The sequence below is a fragment of the Eulemur rufifrons genome, chromosome 4 (assembly GCF_041146395.1).
Source record: "Eulemur rufifrons isolate Redbay chromosome 4, OSU_ERuf_1, whole genome shotgun sequence".
NCBI lineage: Eukaryota > Metazoa > Chordata > Mammalia > Primates > Lemuridae > Eulemur > Eulemur rufifrons.
Window position 1 is genome coordinate 70,492,063 of NC_090986.1, and position 21,109 is coordinate 70,513,171.

General features: G+C 38.6%; 1 protein-coding gene across 1 annotated transcript; it reads right to left on the minus strand.

Moving 5' to 3' along the window:
- Positions 1-9,699: 9,699 nt before the first annotated feature.
- Positions 9,700-13,268, minus strand: RFXAP (regulatory factor X associated protein; the record flags this gene model as incomplete). Its single annotated transcript, XM_069466953.1, has 3 exons — positions 9,700-9,884; positions 10,743-10,850; positions 12,576-13,268. Coding segments are annotated over 3 exons (912 nt in total), but the record flags the coding sequence as incomplete, so codon positions are not given.
- Between the last annotated feature and the right edge of the window lie 7,841 nt (positions 13,269-21,109).

The following is a 21,109-nucleotide window of genomic DNA, read 5'->3' on the forward strand; positions in this document are numbered from 1 at the left end:
AGGAGGAAACAAATGAAAGGCGACAGTGTCAACAGTATTTGAAGGGTGTTGGCAGAGTAAAAGGCAGCTTTAGTCAACGACATCATTCTCGTCATTCTAAAGCATGCTGTGTGGCCTCACAGAAACAGTGAAACTGTTTATATAACAAAAATCAGGTATTAGCAGCACTAGAGCAAATAACACTCTCAGCTAAAGCAAACTCATATACTTTAAATGATCTCATGTTTAGTGCTATTGGCAAGAAAGAAAAAAAAAACAAGCTTGTACAATGAATTAAGTGAGATAAGCCACAGAAACTTTATTTCTGAAACTGACATACCTATAGCTGTGCTGATATTAATGGTACATTTTAAAATAAATTTAAACTGTGATTGGAAAAGAAAGAAGCTGTGAAGCTAAGCGTCCATGTTGCCTCAGTCTACAGCTGTAAAAAGTGAGTCTACTATGGGCAAATAAATATGAAAATACCACGAAATGAGCTGTTACTATTTTCCCAAATTATAAGACCGGAACTTAGTCCCAGAACCACCCAGGGAGATTCCTGCTTTCCACATAGGAAATCAGGTTCCTGCCGTCCTGGCTGTTCCCGGCAGGCGGTCCTGCAGACTAAGTCTGCGCAGTGTACCGTGATAGCATGTGGCTCAGTCCTGTGTGGAGAAGCAGCAGGTGAAACAAAAGGGTGGGACAAAACTTTGAAAGCATCACACATTGGCGTACACCGTCTCACCTTCCCATGTTAAAGTCTTTAGGTGAGGGCGCTCCTTTTGCCACATTTTCCTGCCTCTTGGCAAATATTGATTGTTTGCAGATTCCTAAAGCAATGGTAAAGACTTTGAGAAAATCTACATATATTTTTGGATCAAATTTATGATTTATTAAACTTAATGTCTCTGGTAATTAAATGATCTACTGGTCAAAACTGGTAGCCTCTGATAAAAAAAAAAAAAGGTCTCATACCTAGAATAAATTCCCAAATAAAGTGATAATAATTTCATAATCCCCCCATGACTTCTGGGGAACAGTGATACTGAAAATAGGACATCTTTTTAAAATAGACACAATATTAAGAACCTTTGTTTTATTTTCCTTTGGGTGATAGAGGAAAATCCCCCCCAATTTTTAGGTACTTTCATATATTTATATATATAAAATTGCCACCCACTAAACACAGCATTGCTTGGAAAAATATTTCACATCCTCTTAAAAATGTATAATTTAAGGTGGCAGTTAGGCTTATAACAGACGGCACTTCAGTAATCCAAGAAGTTTCTTCATTTATACATTTTATCTCAACTCTTTCTAGCATTAGTGCACATGGTAGTTGTTTCTCATTAAATTGTATTCAAGGTAGAAATGATCATGTGAAAAAGATACGAGTGAGCTACTACTGTCACCGCTTGTAATGACTAGTGTTATCTAATAGAAACTTTCATGTATACAATAGGAAATAATTATTACATTTTACATTAAAACTAGGTGGCCCATTTAGTGTTTAGAAAAGCCTGTAGTTTACTGGTTCATCAACTATGTATTGTGCACCCATAGGTGCCAGGTACAATGCTAGGTACTGTGGAATCAAATGTAAACAAGAGACAGTCCCAGCTCTCATGGAGCTGAGAGTCTAACAGTATCCGTTTGTAGAGACATTTTCATGTTTCAGAACTAAATAAAACAAAGCATGTGATCTTTTGCTTGAAAAAATGTAATTGATTTCTTAATTATCTCTATTTTGAAATTTTTATTTCCCTTCTCTTATGAGCAGTCAAGTAATGGATTCCTTGGATAAATGCTATTATTCTTCCAGGTCTCAAAGTTGGTTTTTTCCCTCCCCTTGCTTCCCCATTTTCTGATAATTTCCCATCTCCTCTTTTCCTGGAAAAGGCATCAATATAGTGAGTCTCACATGGGTACCATTCCATGGGAGAGCTTTGAGCACACACAGCTTTGGCTCCAGAGATCAAACATAGCTTTCTTGATCTCTCCACAAGCTGTCAAACTCATCCTCTGGTAATCCTCTACCTTTACAGAATTAATCAAAACAGGCAATTTATAAATGAAATCAAAAAATAAGAAACAAAAAACTTGGATTTCCATGCAGCTTTGGGAAACCAGGAAAAAATATTGCAGTGAATCTGAGTTTTCTGTGAAAAATAAACTGTTAAATTGGTACATGATCACCAGTCATGTCTCCCCAAAAGCCTTTATTAGGATACCTTTGAAATACAGAGAATTTAGAATTGATGAGAAGTTAACCTTTTAGTCATTGTAACAATCATATTTTAATCAGCTTTTTCTTTTGCCACCAAGACTTCTTAAAAATTGTAATGCAGTATTTGATTTCAAGCTTCTAAATGTGTCATGTGCACTCATTCCTTGAGGTAGACGATCCAAAAAAACTGAATAGCATAATTTTCAGGATAACTAACAAAGCAGACACGCTAAGCCTTTAAATACGTCAGCACTGCAGAACACGTTTAAGCTTGCCCTGGACATGGATTGTGCAATAGAGAATCCTGTAGTAACATTTCGGCCTGCTCAGGAGACCCAGAACATTTATCAAGTTGTTCAAGCCAGTTTTTTTTTCTTGTTAAAAAACTGAGATGTGAAAAGCTTGTTTTAACTAGATGATATTTTAATAGTGGCCAGTACTTTGGAACTATGAAGATGTCACTATTTAACACATATACTTTATGTTTTCTTAATTTTTTTTTACACTCAGTATAAATCAGGAAAAGTTGGCTAATCACCTGGCATTTAGAATCTTCTGTCATTGTCTTCTAAGGATATGGATACCCCCATAACAGCAACAAAGTAACAACAAAAGCACTTTATAATATCACTTGGTAGCCTTTAAGCTCCTGCTTAACTTTGGATGTGTCCCAAATATTTGGTATACATATTCAACAAATAAAATACAACATGCGTTTCAAATTTTATCTTTCCCTGTTATGTTTAACAGCTGAATTGTATGACAAGATTAGGTGATCCTGGCATATGCTAAAGATATGTTCAAATTAATGTAAAACAAATCAACAGCAAAAAAGAAACTTTCTATTTGAGTGAAGTAATGCTTTTGATTATAGTAACTTGGCTTCAATTATCTATTAAATCTGTGCTTAGGCTGTTATCTGATTGTTTATAATAAAGAATACTGTACCTGTATGTCTTTTGGCTCATTTTTCCTATAAACCTTGTAGAAGGATTTACGGCACATGGGTCTGCAGCTCCTTAAAACAATTCATCTTAAACCACCCTATTTTGAAAAGGGGGTATTTTTGAACTCTCACATGCTATCAGGAAATTAAGTAGTGGTTTTGAATTAAACATCTTGGAATAACTGGCATTAAGTATGGAATCTTGGAAGATACTTTGCAGTAATTTTAGTGAGGATATATGTAGAAAATTTTTTTCTGGAGAGTTAAAAATAGCAAGTGATACTGCAGTTATAAGACAGAATGAACACTTAATTATTGTTAACATCTGTACATTGCTCTATATTGCCTATTAGAAAGGTACTAAAAGAAGGCTAGTGAGGAAAAACTAAGATGAACTCCAGGAGAAATAGGAAAATATCTAAAATTGTAAATTCTCAATTCCCTACATTTAAATTTCCTTCTAGTCTTAAAATGGAGGAGGGAATATCTGTAAGTACTTCTAGAAAACTTAGCCTTAATTAACTTGATCAGGATTTTCAATTTTTTTTAAGCGATGGAGCCCTTTATTCGAAAGAATTATTGTGTAGACCTCTATAAGATAAACAAATGAAAGGTAAGCTATTCTGGTTCAGATACAGGTGGGGATCATGAAACCTCCAGTTTAAACTGCAAGGTTTTGGAGAGCAGTGATCCTGTCTTGTCTTTGCATCTCCCCTGGTTCCTAACCCTGTTCTTGCATCTGATATTGGGTATTGGCATTTAAAATACTGGTACACATTTTTTAAGAGATCGTGGTGTAGACACAAGATATTGTCTTTAAATATTAGCCCATCTTAGAGAAGAAATATTTTCATCACCTAGAAACCTCCACATATTCATCAGATGGTTCTTACGCATCAGCAAGCACTGTAGACACAATGACAAATAACAAAGTTGCTGCCTTTAAGGAGTTTACCGGTTTTTGGAGGGAGATGAACCAGTAAACCAATAAAATTAAGTGTGCTATCAGCTGTGACAAGCTGCAGGGGACCACAGAATGACATCTTCATCAGGCCCTGGGTCGGTAACCAGGGAAGGTTTCTGGGCTGATCCAATCTACCCTCCTTCCTGGCAGTTCCCTCAGCAAGTCATCCTGGCCATTCGTAGCCAGGTTAAGTGCCTGTGCTGTGCTCCCATAATACTTTATGACCATCAGTGGTCACACCAGTTACCAATTCCTGCACCACATTGTTTACTTATCCATCTCTCCACCAAGCCGGAAGGGCTTTAAGGAAAGGGTTGTATCTATTCATTTTCAGCATTTTCCAGATATTGTTCATTTCGAAAGGCATTTTGGGTACACACTGTAAAGGCAGAAATGTTGTTTCCAATTCTCTTTTAAAAATCAGCATTTCCTCCTCTTCAAAATAAAAATATGTAATTGCAAGCCTCCAATTGCATGTCAAGTGACCATGCACAGCTGATGAGGACCAGAAAAGCATGCTTATGATTCAGTTTGGAAATTGTTGCTCAGCTGCATAGCAGTACCAAGGGAAGGTAACTTTGACAGTTCAACAGTTAAAATTGTTTTTATTCTGAACTATTTATTGTCAAAATGTGAAGTTCAGTAAGACAAGCAGCATAAAGAATTTCAATGTTGTATTCACCAAGTTCACAAAAAGACACCAATTCTGGAAGTTTATCTCTGCATGAGCATAGATGGTTCCATTATATGCCTGCATCTGATAACAATGTTAGGTAGAGCCTCAGAATGACTTTAGTAATCCACTGAATACTGATGTTAAATTGAGCAAATGTAATGAAAATTATATTCAGTTTGGCTTTTAAGCCAAAAACTATTCACATCTGCAGTATGTTATTCGGAGATAATATTTGCAAGTGGCAAGCTAACTTCTCTGTAATCTCATCATTTAGAAAGGAAAAAAACCTAAAAACTATGCAAATAGCCCACTGATGTTTAAGCACAATTTCCAGCATTATGTTGTAAAAGTGATTTGTCTCTTTTGATACGATGAGAGTTTAACCTGTACTCTCTCATACAGTTGGTCTTCAAACTAAACATATCCCATTTTACAATTCATTTGTTAACAAGTTTGGTTTTCCTGACACAATTATTTTAAAACAAATTAAATATAAGCCAGGTGTGGTGGTGATCGCTTGTAGTCCCAGCTACTGCAGAGGCTGAGATGGGAGGATCGATTGAACTCAAGAGTTCAAGACCAGCCTGGGCAACCCCCGTCTCTCTAAAAAAATTCACTCACTAAGTGAATGTGGAGAGTGACATTTGTCCTAATATAAATATTTATGATAATACAATGTTTAGAACATTGATGTATAATAAAATACTTTTAACTTAAAATCATTTATTTTTCACACACCATGAAAAAATGTTAAATAGATGATATTTTTTCTAAGGGAGTTTGTGAAACTATAGATGACTATGAAAGAGGTTTGAAAACAAAAGTTGGCAACGCTGCTATTTGTTTCTCCTGATCTCGTATTAGAAAGAAAGCAAAAAGCTTAGTGCTTTAAGAGTAGAAAAGAACTAAGAGGATTGGAAAGAACTTTGGTGAAACAGAATGATCCATTAGTATTATATCACATAAATAATTCACAATGTCTTGAAGGAAAGTAGCAGGAAATAGGCCTGAGCTTGGAGGTAAAAGGTTTTGCATGCTAAACTAAGACATTTGGACAACAGGTTCTTAAATCTACAACAAAGCACTGCTACTAGTTAGTAGTTAAAAAGCAATAATGTTACCAACGATGAAAGAACCCCTTGGGGCCTCCTGAGTCATTCCCTGTCCTAGCTGCAGGCATGCTTTGGAAAATCCTGTTGGAAAACATCTTTCTGAATTTGGGTGTTTTAAGGCTCCAAATTATGCCACTGCATATAAACCTTACGGCTAAGAGTTTGGTTGGGGTTTAGAAAGCTTTGGGTAAGGAGCAGAGGGCATTCAATGCACAATAAATATTACCTATTCTAACTTGGGGGGAATGATTTTTTGATTCACAGAGTATGCAATCCTTTCTCTTACATTTAATTACAATTAATATAGCATACAATGTAGTTGGCCACTATTGTTTTTAAATAAGAAAAGCAAGATAGCAGTGCTTGCTTAGAAACCTGATGAGATCCATTCCCCTACCTCTTGAGGATTGACATTAGTTTTCTGTTGCTGCTGTAAAAAAGAGCCACGAATTTAGTGGCTTAAAAAAAACACAAATTTATTCTCTTACAGTTCTGGAGGCCAGAAATCTGATATCTGCCTCACTGGGCTAATGTCAAGGTGTTGGCAAAGCTGGTTCCTTCTGGAAACCCTAAGAGAGAATTTGTTTTCTTGCTTTTGCTAGCTTCTGGAGGCTGCCTGCATTCCCTTGGCTGGTTACCCTTCCCTTGAATGCCTCCAACCTCTTGCCTCATCACATTTGCATCCTCTTTGTAGTCAAGTCTTCCTCTACCTCGCTTGTAGAAGGACACCTGTGATTATATCCAGAGCCCATCCAGATAATTCAGGATAACCTCCCCATCTCAAGATCCTCAGCTTAATCACATCTGCAAAGTCCCTTTTGCCATCTAAGGCAACATCCACAAGTTCTTGGAATTAACACATGGATATCTTCAGAGGCCACTTTTCATCCTACTGTGAAAAAAGGGGAAGAATGCTATCAGGGACTATTAGCAGGCTACTAGCTACTAGCCATCTCTCTCATTGACTTTAATGTATCTTCCTAATTTTTTCTTTTCTAAAGCCCCTTACTACCTCTTGCACACTATATTAACAGATGACTTCTTTTTTAACTTTGCTGGAAAACAGACACTGTGAATTCCTTTATGTTCTTATTACTATAAACATACCACATCTACATTTATTGTTATCTCCTTTCCTCTAGCCTCCAATGAACTGGCCCAGCTCTCACATATTACTTCTGCCATATCTTGTTAGAGAAGTCATTAGGGCCTGCCCAGATTCAAAGGGGTGGAAAAATAAAATCTAGATCTTACTGGACCACACTGCATAAGAGCATGTGGGGTGGGAGACTGCTTAGACATCTCTGAAAAGCATGGTCTGCCTCACCTACCTTGAAAGCATTTGCACAGCTAATATTTAAAATCAGAGTAATCGTATACAGACCTGTAAGAAATAACAAAATCTAAATTGTTTTAACCTACCAAATTTTCAGGTGATGGTATGCAGCAATAAATAACTATTAACAGCTAGCTGTATCAGTTATTTACAAGAAAACTGCATAACAAACCACCCCAAAACTCTGAGGTTTACAGTCATAAACATTTATTATTGCCCACAACTCTATAGGTCAATTGGGTGGTTCTGCAAATCTGGGCTAGGCTTGGTTGATCTCAGTTGGTATCAAACATATCTGTAGTCAGTTTGCAGGTTGGATGGGGGGACAGCTCATCTAGCATAGCTTCACTCACATATCTGGCTGTTTGCTATCAGCTGTACAACAGAGGTGACTAGACCATGTGTCTCTCATTATCCAACAGGCTAGGCTGGGCTTGTCACTATGGCAGCTGTGTAGGATTCTAAAAAAACAAGTGGAAATGTTCAAAACCTTCAGAAGTCTACTCAGAGCTCGCATCTTGTTACTTTCTCTGCATTCTATTGGCCAAAACAAGTGACAAGGCCAGAACTCCAGATTTAAGGGGTTGGTAAACAAACACGAGCTCAAGCGGTAAGAGGAGCTGCAAAGTCACATGGCAATGTCATGAGTACAGGGAGGGGCGAAAAATTGGGGACACACTGCAATAAATCTACCTGAAATAAACTTTATAACTTTATTGATAGTTTTATATAAAGTAAAAAATAAATTTCCACTGTGGCAGATAATAATTACATTGTGTTCGATATTGTCCTATTCCTATCCAATATCATGAATGGGCTGCTACCTTATTCTAAAAAATACACTGGGTGAAAGATTCTGAATCTCTCAAGTATGCACTCTAGGGTTTGACAACTAACAATCATCACAAAGTTCTTATAAATATACAAATTCAAACCCTTTTCATTCAGCTCTCATTGGCCTATTTCTTTTCTTTTCTATTTCTCTTATTCCATCTGAAGAAGCATAAGCTGATTTTTTTCCGCCATAAAAGTTAACTTAAGCTCTAGGGATTCAATAAAGCTCTTAACACTGTAAGTATGAGAATGAACTAACAGTTAATAACAAATAGTAGATGCATTCATCTGCATTCAGTGAAAAGAAACTAAAGAATAGAATAAGGAAATTAGACAACTCAAAAGTCAACTGGACTTTAATGAATAATTTTGGTAAAAGCATTTTTCAACAGATACTTGGGTATAAAATACATAAAAAATGAATAAAAACATTCTTTCTCTCCATAAGTACTTCTTAGAACAGCCATTACTAAATTTAACTTGATATATATTTCAGAGCTTAAAAACCAACTAACAAATTTTTGCACAGTTAAATTTGAGACACATACATTTATTATCCTAACATTGGATAGACTCTCTTGACATTTGATTTGTTATTGGTAGGTTTGCCTTTTAAAGTTTTTCTAGGAGAAAATATAAGAAAAAGTATCCAGATTACCTATCATTTTTTAACAGTACTTAGGAATAACACAGTCTTAAAATAGCTCAATTTTAAAAACAATGACAGAATGCTGAAATGTTATTCTTATTTTCAAGATCTTCTTTTTGAAAAGGATTTCTTTTTCACTTCTTTAACGAAAATGAGTATAAAGAAAAGAATTTTGTTCCGGCATTGGTGGGCTGAGATCTACACTGTTCACAAATTCAACACACAACAGTGTCTGCTTTAAAAGGGATCAACACTAATAGTTAATATGAAATAGGCCAACTGTAAGAGACGCATTCATTCTAGTGCACCGAGTTAATTCCTCTCTTAGGTTTTACCAGCATATCTCTGAAAAGAGATGCACGTCCTAGTTTCACAGATATTAAACAGTGATCACTTTCCTAATAGATATAAAATGTGCTTACCTCTATGACAGCTCCAGTCTCAACTGCAAAGAAAGGTTATAACGAGAACCCAATTCTAGGTGCCTCAACTACATGTTATCACTACAAATAGCTATCAGTATTTCTTAAGAGGAGTGTTATTGGCATTGTGAGTGAGATAATTCTTGGTGTGCACAACTATCCCAGACACTGTAGAACATTTAGCATTCCTGGCCCACTCACTAAAAACCAGTAGTTTTCAAGGTCACTATGACAACCAAAAAACATATTTATACATTTCCAACTGCGCTTTGATGAGAACCACTGAGCTAGATGATTCAAGATTAATATCTATTAACTTCATGACTTCCACAGAAAGTAACTGCTTCATTACCTTCAGTAACAATGACTGAAGAGGAACACATTTTAAACAACATTGTAATTAAATGTTATTCTGGAAAGATAAGTTGATTTCTACAAACTCATGATGATCTGAAAGGATTAGATGCACAAAGTGCAATACTTATTTATCCCCAAATGCAACACACATTTACAGGAAAATGTTTACGTTCCATTAACATATATTACCCCATTTATCTGTAGTATAAAAATACGTTCATCTATTACACTAAAGTAAGAAACATGTAGATGTTCTTGATAAGTTCCCTCATACCGATGCTCCTGGAAACTGCTGCTGTCTTTGCTCCAAAACTTGCTGATTTAATAGTTGTTGCTGCTTCTGTAAAAACTGCACTACTTCTGGACTTCTCAGTAATGACTTAAAAAGAAAAAAGAAAAATATTAATAGCATTATTCTTATGTGATTAGATTGTATTCATGCTATGGAGTTATACGGATGTGTCCCTAAACAAGATACAATATGCTTACAAACCAAACATGCCTGAATTGAATTCACTTTTGCATATGATGCACTACGATTAAGTTGCAAACTAATAATAAAATTTGATGTCATATATCAAAACACCTAAAATCTAAAAATAATGGGTAAAGCATGATGTTATTACTGACTCTGCACAAAAGAAATGCTTTTGGCATGATATGCTGGCAAATATATTCTCTTGAAACATATGAGCAAAGAGCTAAGAATAGCACTGACCCAGTATTATAGCAAGAAGAAAACGGAAATGAAAGGGGGCCATATGTGAAAATGGCAGTTACATACCAGTTTGTACATACATATAAACTAGTACTGGAATTCAAGTTTCTCCAACTAGCTAAGTCTTCAGGAAGAAATTAAAAATTTTATGTGTGTGTACATTTATCAAAACACTACATTGTACCCCATAAATACAATTATTATTTGTCAACTGAAAATTATTTAAAAAACGAGAGAGTAAATAAATGAATAAAAAAGAAAATAATAAACTCCCATCTTGCTCAGATATTCAATGAGGTTTAGTCAATGAAAGGAATAGGATTAAAAGTGTTCATAGAGTCTGCTCTTAGGGTCCTGAGAGAGCATCTTTGAGATTCCAGTGTTTACTGCCACTGAGGCACAATTCTATTCTGATGATCAGTTTAACAAATTTTAAAATCTCAAAAATCTAAATAGTTCCATTTATAACAAATGGCTTTTGTTAATAGATTTGCAACTACTTTACAAACAGATATTTACCAGTCTTTTTTGATTTAACACTTGTTCTAAAAGAGTAGGTCTTGCAGGACGATCCCCAAAAGATCCTGTTCTTTGTTTAACAATGGAGAGTATGTTATCTGCACTTTCCTGGGATAAGCGATAAAAACAAAAATGCGATTAACAGTTAATATAATACAATAATCCATGATTACAGGCATTTCAATGATGTAATGAACTGGTCGTTGCTTTTCTTCCTTCTTGCCCAGTCCCTGTGAAACTTTGGGAAAGCCCCTTGTTATCACAGGCAAGATACTGGCAGTTAACGTACATAACACTACTTTCTCACTTCCTCTCCCTCCACAATTTCCAACCTAGGGTCTTCACTCTCTTGAAGGGTCTCAAAATTAATAGTGGGAGAGATGTGGGGGGAGGGAGGCAAAAAGTTACTTGTGAGCTATTTTCAATATTACAAAAAATGCCAAGTGGAATTGAACATTCTCTTCATATAAAGCTACCCAGGCCAAAACATAGAGTCTGCCTGCCTTTGAATGGAATATATGAACTCAGAGGCAATTTATACATTGCTTAATGAGACACTCTAATTGATAGCTTTTTGCCCAATTGACAACCAAAACAAATGGGGAGGAAGCAGTAAAATACTGCTTAAAGAAGTAATTGATAACCAAAGCTTTCAAAATTTGTAAGTCAATAGGAGAAAAATGATAAACTGGCTTGAAAAAGCTAGAAAACACTGGTATAAGTAGTTTCCAGTTACTGGTATGGACAAAACAGGTAAGTCCTAAAATGAGTTTAATTAGCCTATTTAGGGCCACAAAGCCAACAAATAACAGAGCACAGATGTGTAGCCAGAAGTCCAACTGCACAGCACTAGGTTTAACCTTCCACGCAGTTCAAATCAAACAATCAAAAAATTTTCTGAGACTTATGCCCCATTATCATTCAGTTTTTTCCTCAGGGGTACTAAGAAAAGTGGTAGTGAAAAAGCCCAGACTTTACCACTATACTATATATACATATATTGGAATTCAACTTGTAATCCCTAAATCCATTAAAATTTTTAAAAAGGGAAAAATAAATTTAAAAAAATGTATTTAGTTTAAGAAAACTCACAGAACTATATTGTCTATGATAGTGTAGCTTAAAATTACCTTTCAACAAATGAATTGATAGGCTCTTTGTGTATACCAGAAATAAAATTTTTAATAAAGAAAAAAAGGGGGTTAATGAGAACAGGGTAATAAGAACAAGGATACTAGAACACAGTATTATGTATAGGGGTACCGAGAACTGGAGACTAAGCATGGGAGTACTGGGAATGGGTACTAAGTACAGGGGTACTGCAAACAGACTACTGAGGAGTACCAAGAACAGAGTACTAAGAATAGGATTAACTGAGAAAAGGACACTAAAAACAGAGTACTAAGTACAGGAGTATTTAGACTAAGGATATTGAGAACTGGATACTGAGAACAGAGTACTGAAAACAGGAAGAAATTGCCTTGTCCACAGTACCAATTTCATCTAAGTTCCAAAGTCTCTGCCTGCTCCTTCAGCAATGAACCAGATTAATTATTTACTATCCACCCTTCCAGCCCATATCCAAGATCTCTGAAATGATGGCTCCGCTGATGTCACATTATTTTTACTGAAATTTATTCACGTAACACATGGGTGCAACAAAATTGTTAGGGCTTTGCACATGTTTGCATCAACTTTTTTGTTAGGGCAAGCGCTCGTTAACTCTCAGCCACTAGCCCAGAGGGTGGACAGGCGATGGAATCGGAGTTTGCAGCAAGATAGGGTTTCTTCTTCCATCTTCCACCCCCCACGGCCCCAGCTAAGGTCTGATACCTCCAGTTTGACGTTTCCCGCGCTGCCAGCAGAGGCGGTCCCACCACAGTTCAGGGCCTGGTCGCTCTTCTTCTTTTTGTACTTGTCCTTGTACATCTTGTTACGGTGCTTTTTGCACATCCAGGGCTTGCGCTGCTTGGCCACCTGGCTCGTGGTCTCGCTGCAGCCCTCGTAGGTGCAGGTCTTGCTCATGCTGCTCCCGCCGCTGCCCCGCCTCCGGGCTCCCCCGCTGCTGCCCTCGCCCCCCGAGTGGGCCTCCTCGTCCTCCAGATCCTCCAAACTAGCCGTGCTCTCGCCTCCCCCCGGGGGGTCCGAAGTGTCCAGCAGGTCGGCTTCGTCCTCCCCCGCCTCCTCCTCGCCATCCCCAGGCACTTCACACAGGTACCTGACGGGCTTGCCCGCCCCGACGCTGCCCGCGGGAGCCGGGGCGTGCCTCAGGACGCCCTCGGCCGCAGGCTCGTCCTGCCCCCCACAGGGGTGCATCACCAGCAGGGTGAACTGCGAGGCCGCCGCCGCGACAGGGGCCGGAGTCAGGGCCGGAGCCGCAGCAGGAGCCAGGGCCCCGGGGCCGGGCACACCGCCGGCGGCGCCCGGCCCCGCACTCTCGGCGACACCCTGCACCTCCGTACTGTCGAGACTTGGCCGGGGCCCAACAGCCCACACTTTCACCACCTGCCGGACCCAACGGCACTTCACAAATCAAACACTGTGGGCACGCGACAGAAAAAGGCGCCGGATCCGCGAAAGCAATCCGACTGCGCCTGCGCAGCCGCAGCCCGCGCGTAAGCGTCCGTACGCCCGCCCGAAGGCTCTCCGAGAAGCCGGCGCTCTGAGGGGCGGGGCTGAGGACAGACCCGGCGGGACTGACTGCGCATGTGCGACCGTCTCCGCTCTCTACCTGAAACGCCGACGTTGTTAGGACGGCAGAGTTGCTGTGAAGCTTTGCAGTGTTTTCCAAGGCAGCGCTTTCCCCTCCCCCCCCGAACCTACTGTATCTAAAACTTTTCAAAGCACTTTTCTACTGGAATTTCACTGTGTAAATTAAAATTGTTCCTGAGCAATCTCATGACTTGTGGCGTTAGGACGCTAATTTCAATATTTCTCCCCAAACTGCCTGAAATGGGAGCTTTGAAGCTGGAACTGCTAGTTTGCAGTCGATGAGGGCAGAGGTGGCTTATTTGAAAATAGCGGAGTGGAGAAAAGGTGAGCCAGAACTTTGACCAAATTGTGTTTATGTTGAGGGATAAATGATTTACTGTTTATAAATTTGATTTCCTCACTCAGAAACTTACTTGATTTTTAATTCTTGCCCTTGCTAAGGCCTCTGAGATAAGTCTTAAAGTTCTCATTAAACACAATGAAAGTGTGAAAAGGAACATTGAATGACAAATGTTTAAAAAACGTTGAAGGATCTATCGTTTTTACTATTTGCAGACAATTGCTGGTTGTTAAATCTTGACTTGGTCAAAACCCAGGAGGGAACGGATCCTGCCATATCCTCTTATGCAGATGTTCAACTTTCCATTTATTTCTTTCTTTGGCCTAGTCAGGTTTCCCATTTCACCTACTGGAAAGCAATGACTATTCATCAAATGATAAATCTGTTCACACTAAGACGTTTGGGTGTTGATGTGTGGCTAAATCAGTTATATTTCAAATACAGGCACAATGGAAGGGAGAGGGTTTGGAATCAGACCTGGGGGTACTCTCCTGGGTGAGCAGAGCAAGTTAGTGACAGCCTCTCTGCGTCCCAATTTCCTCCTTGGTAAAATCCATTAGTCAGTGGTGAGCTAGAGCCAACTGATGAGACCTGATTGCTAAAATTTCAGGAATTTAAAGAGCTGGAAAGTTAAACACTGCTATTATTAAAAATCATACTACATAAACTTACAATTAAATTACATTAAAAACAAAGGTTAGAAAACTGAAAACTCATCACTTTCTAATCATTTTACTACATTTTACCATTATCTGTCCTCTTAAGGCTATGTCTATTGTGTCTGTATATGGAAATACTATTTAGTGGTGTGATACTGAGCATCTTTTCCCAACTCTGTCTTAAGTCTGTCATGTTGATTGCTTGAAATCAGCCATGATTGGAGTATTTACACCATGGAAATTGTCCAACATTCCAAAGCAAGTTTTGACTTACTGTTGACTTAAGAAAGCGATAGTGAAAATGAAATGAAATGTTAAATATTAAACTTAAAAAATGTTATATCTGTAATTGTCACATTGTGATTAGCTCCCCATCCCTCAAATTGAGGAAATATTCTTTCAGTGTTTGAAAACTGGCATGCAATTCAGCAACGAAGTTGTTTATAGCATTGAAGAGCAAATGAAGTTCTGACATACATATTCATTGTTTCACTTTTGTCTTTCTCCTTAATCTAAACAATATTATCACCCAATATTCAGGTCCAAAGTACACTTTTTGTCAATGATGTAAGTAATTACTTTGCTGAATTGGATAGAAACCAAGCATTTATTCCAAGTTTTAATTTTTGGCACTATTATTGGCAAAATAATTATAAAAACTGAGTGGTTTTTACAAGAAATAGCAAGTCACATTGAAGTATCGGTGTATGGGATTTACAATACAGAGTATTGCATATTTTATTATTGTTTGTAATTTGTGTGCTAAACATTCTTTATATCATGTGGGGACACATTCAGAACCCCAGAGTTGGTATAAAGATTATTTTAAGCTGAAGACATTTGAAGAGAGTTGAAGAGATTCAATAGATGCAGAAAGAAGTGTAAAGGAAAATAAAATATCATTATCTTCTCCCCACTCTCAACTCTTTATGTAAAAGGGAAGCTCAAACTTGGAGGCTGAGTCATACAAAACCCCCTTCCAAGTGAATAGCTATTACTACCACTATGTATTAGCAGATCCCCACACAAAGGCAAAGGGCCTCAGGCATATACAAAGGACTATTTCCACAGATCATTCACAAGGAAATTCTTTGCTGGCCTCCCATAAACAAGGACAGGCCAATCATAGCTTTAGGTCTGCAGTCTAAGTCTACCCTTAAAACTAAAAACTGTTCGATTCCACACTGACAATGTTGATTCCAAGCTTATCTTCCCAGGTGCAGAACAGAGAAAAGACAAACCAATCATTCCTCTACCTACCCAGAGACATCTGCATAATTGATTTTTCCTTTACTCCCTATTTCTCCTCAAACATTCACCTTATCTTATGGAAAATGTCGATTTCCTGGTACTAACTAAAGTCTCACAAGAATGTAACCATTTGTCTTACTGCCTACCTGCTCCTTTTTCTACATGTCCCTCCCCCCTTTAAGGAAATGTATAAATACTAAACCTCCTGAAGGCGTCCAGCAAAAACTGTCACAGAGGCATCTGTACCTTGTGTTTTTCCCAGATGCACCCTAAAGCTGGTTTAATAAACCTTGGTTGTTGAGATCCTTGCCTCACTCATTTTGGGATGTCAGAAACCTTCTCAGAGCTTCCCTTACTGGACTAAAAGCAGAAACTTCTGAGAAATGAGGACTGCCATAAATGTCTCCCTCAGTGCAGCTTCTACACCCAGGAGAGAGACCAAAAGTAAACTCCTGGGGAGTTTCATGACCAGGAATTCAGAAGACAAAAAGGCCACTCACTGGCACCTACATAAGCCAACATCACTACAAACTTCCTTACCTCCCATTTGTCTCCTAAAAACCCATTAGTCTTTCCTAAAGAAAACTACTTGTTCAGCCCATAGGAACCTTTTCTTGTAAGCCCCAAATTCTAATCACCCCTTTCAATTACCCTTAGAAGAGTAGATAATAGTTTGTGATAAGTTTCGTCTGGGTGTAGTGCTGACTTCTAGTCTTCCTCTCCCGTGATAAGAGTTGATCTTCCCTGGTTGATGAAACCCGTGGGCATGGAATTGGTGACAGTTGAATTCCTTCAGGAGGATCTGTCTCTAGCCAGATAAGGAGAGCTCAGAGAAAGCCTCTGCCTCTACCCAATGTTCCTCAAGTGCCCTCAGTTCAAAGTAATGAGCCTACCAAAGTGACACATTTTGGAGTGCTGTTTCCTGAACCTCTTTCAATGATGAAGTTGGTCTAAATGATATATAAGCTCTTTCCTAAGTTTAGAATGTAATATACCATAATGATCTTTTACTATGCTTAGACCTATCACTTGGGATTTTGATTTAATTGATCTGGCATGGGACCAGGCATACATATTTTTAAAAGGCTCTCCAGGTAATTCTAATATACAAACAGAGTTGAAAATCACTGAATTATCTGTGATATGCTAAAATGTAATCTGATAGACTTATATGTACAAACAGATATCCTGGCTCCGGGATTAATAAACATAGAGCATTTGTCACCAATCAGTACGATTTTGCATATATGATATTTTTAAGGGAGAGAAACTCAGATTATAGTCAAAGAAAAACTTTAGCATTATTACTATTGCCATTATTTCATGTAGATTCTATCCGTTTAAATGCTCTTTGAAGACTTACTACTAAAGACAAGGCATTGGGCAAATTCCAGGTGGGCTTCCTCATCTCCTTCATTTATCTCCTTACTAGCCCCCTCTTTCCATATAACTGGGCAGTCCTTCTTTTGTATTTTTGAAAACGATGCTTATTTAATACCAAAGGAGTTCCTTTAAGTGGGAAACATTGAGATGAAAAAGGTGCTTATTTTCTTTGATAGTCTTTGGTTTACTTGTTTTATTTTTTCATTGCAGGGAAGCAAGGCCTATTAAAGGGGCCTCAAGCTCTTGAGGGGTGGGGTGGGATGGGTGGACAGAAGTGGAATCAGAAAGGCATCAGAGTCACGGCAGTGCTAGGGACTAGCTACTCTCCCCACCTTTTCTTTCTCTCAAGTCACTTCTCTCTGGATAGTTTTCCTCTTTCTACTAGCGTTCTTCAGATCCTTCCTAACTTTGGCTTCTATGTGGCTTTCTGGCTGGTCTCTGTTTGATCTCTTTCCTCTGCTCTTTTCTGTGCTGTGTGGGATGAATCATATCAGAACTCCCATGGTCACTGGCTTCCACTGGGTTTGGCCAATGAATGGACCACCAGAGGGCAAGAAGAAAGTGAGAGGTTAGGATATTTCTTCCCCTCACCTTCCCTGTTCCACTTTTGTCTCTCTGGTAGAATCTGTATCATTCCTAGATTACAGCTCCTGCCGAGGGGCCCTCTTCCACATTTCCCAATCTCACTGAGCTCCAGTAACACTATTTCTGCCTCTTGTTCCTTCACACTTGGGGTAGTACTGGCTTCCTGCTATTGCTACTTCTTCCTGGTGCCTTTACCATCCTTTATTCTCTTAACCCTGCCTACACATCTGCAAATAGTGCTTTACTAAGTCTCCCTTTGAACCATTTGTGTCTTCTGTTTCTTGCTGCAACTTTGAAGAAACTGGTGGCCATCGATAAGACTCATGTTCTGCAATTCCTCAGGACTTTTTGATCTAATTCCCACTGCTCATTGGTGCCATTTCTCCAGGGCTTCCATTTCAGATCCCTGATATTGAAACTTTGCTTCACCTGGTTTGTTGTTCTTCTTGCTGGGCTGGTCAGTACTCACTGGGACAGCCAAGGACCCTCTGCACTTGGGTAAGGTGCCCATTCCTCATCCAGTCAGTGGTTGGAGGGGGAATCCCTTATTGCAGAACATGGCTGCTATGGGGGTTGTGGCCAATGCAGTTTCTCTTAAAGGGGGATGTAGGCTGGCAGGGACCAATCATTACCTGTAGGATGGCTTTAATTCTGCTTTCTCAACTTAGGCTTCTGCCTTTGCTAAAGAAAATGATGTATGGTTAATTTTTATTTAATTTTAATAAAACTTAAGAATTATTTCCTAGAACCAGAGGTCCATACCTTTTCTCCTCTATTTCCAACTCTATAGCCCATTGCCCTTTCTCTATCTTCTTTTTTTGTTATTTTCAGAAGACAGTATTATGTTTCCCTGAGAAGTAATATATGCTATAGATTGAGGGCTGAGGAAAGGAACCATTCCGATTTCCTTTTTTCAATCACCCCTTTTCAATCCTTTTACAATCACCTATGAAACTTGGTATGCACAGAGTACCAATTCTCACCAAAACAGACCTTCATTGTTGTGATTACAGCATAGTAATCACAGTAAAGAGTTCTGATGTGAGAAATTTATTTATGACAATCTATATTACATGTTATATCTTATAATAGTGTTTTATTTAATCAAAAAGTTTTGGCCGGGCGCGGTGGCTCACGCCTGTAATCCTAGCACTCTGGGAGGCCAAGGTGGGCGGATCGTTTGAGCTCAGGAGTTCGAGACCAGCCTGAGCAAGAGCGAGACCCCATCTCTACTAAAAATAGAAAGAAATTATATGGACAGCTAAAAATATATAGAGAAAAAATTAGCCGGGCATGGTGGTGCATGCCTGTAGTCCCAGCTACTTGGGAGGCTAAGACAGGAGGATCCCTTGAGCTCAGGAGTTTGAGGTTGCTGTGAGCTAGGCTGACGCCACGGCACTCACTCTAGCCTGGGCAACAGAGTGAGACTCTGTCTCAAAAAAAAAAACAAAAAAACAAAACAAAAAAAAAAACAAAAAGTTTTAAAATAATTCATCTTTTGCTTCCAGAAAAGTGAAAGGCATATTAGGAAGATACAAATGAACACAGAATTCATTTTTTGAGCCTCTATTTGTATTTCTTTCATTAATCAATCCACAGATAATGCATGACCATAGCAAAAAACCCAGACTGTGCTAAGATTTTCAGATATACTGTTTTTCTTTTATTTAAAACAGTCAGGAGGTAACCTCCTTTGAAAGAAGATTCCAAAGAATTGTTGGATACATAACATTTTTATATTGATATCATCAGTTTAAGAGTAAGTACTTTTAAGAGCCGAAATATTCCTAGATAGTCAAACCTGATGTTTTGACTTCGGTCCGAGTCTGAGTGCCTATGTTTTTGATCTTTCATACCCCAAACCATCCTTGAATCTGGCATAACACAATGTCACAAAACGTATTACCCATTGATAGAATAGTAGAGAAATGGCCACAAGAGTGACCCCTGTTGGTTCCTTTATGAAACAGACAGTTCTATCAACACATGTCTTAGTCTGTTTAGTAACAGAATACCTGAGGCTGGGTAATTTATAAAGAAAAGAGGTCATTTAGCTCACAGTTCTGGAGGCTAAGAGGTGGGAGAAGCTGGCACAGGCGTCTGCTTGGCTTCTGGTGAGGGCTGCATCCTAGGTCTAAACATGGCAGAGAAGGTCAAAAAGAAAGCAGACCTGAGGAGGGGACAAAACAGAAGGAACCTTGCATCATAACAACCCACTCTCCTGAGAACTAATCCATTCCTGCTAGAACTAATCCAGTCTCACCGGAGCAAGAACTCACTCACTACCTTGAGAATGGCACTGTGATATTGTGAAACATATATGTGGTCTTCTGCCTTGACCTCATTTCCTGGCATACAACTCCTAAAATCCTTAAAAACGCCAGTGATGCTAATGAGTTGACTGGTGGCTGGCAGCCCCTAGGTAGCTTCAGGATTGGGCTGGTCACTGGAAAGACCCAGGCAGGATTAGAGGGTTGAGACTCTCAGCCCCACCTCCAAACTCCAAGGAATAGAGAGAGGCTGAAGGTTAAGTTGCTCACCAATGGCCAATGGCTTAATCAGTCATGCCTGTGTAATGAGGCCTTCATAAAAACCCATAGGGGCAGGAATAGGAGAGCTTCCAGATAGCTGAACATGTAGTTTCCTGGAGGGTGGCATACCTGTGGAGGGTATGGAAGCTCCACACCCCTTCCTCCATACCTTGCCCTATATGTCTCTTTATCTACATCCTTTGTAAAATCCTTTATAATAAACCAGTAGATGTAAGTCTTATAGGACCCCAGATTCATTTGCCTGCTGTGCAGTACTCAGACCAATACACTGAAGCAGCAGAGGTTGCAACAGAAAGAGTTTAATCATCACTGGGAAGCTGAACAAGGGGAGGAACCCCTCAAATCTGTCTTCCTGAAGAATTTTGGGCCAAAATATAAATACACAGTTTCAAGATGTAATTTTCATAATATATGTATCTTACCATGGTATTTTAAATTTAAACAAATATATGCTAATAATATGAAATATTTGAAAACAATAGCTTTCATTGAAATTCAGTGAGATGCTATTTCCTATGTCTAGGTGTTAATATTTTGTACTAAGTCTATTAGTTTAAAATCTCCTGTTACATGTTTACAATTGGTTTTTGTGACTTTTGCAGTAGCACTGTGATGCAAACCTCAACTATGTATGTAGTATGAAAGAAGCTGCCATAATTTAGCTTCTTTTCAAACAAGTGGATGAGAAAGTCTTAACTGGAGTCCAAATCTTTTTAATTAGATTGATTAAATCATGCTTTATCCTTAAAATCCAATTAACTTTTCTTTTTCTTTCTTTCTTTTTTTAATGGGAGACACCACACTGAAATCAATTAACTTTTCTTGAAAATGCCAGCAAATATATTTGACATCTGTTTAAAATCACTCAATCTGGTATTGTAAAAT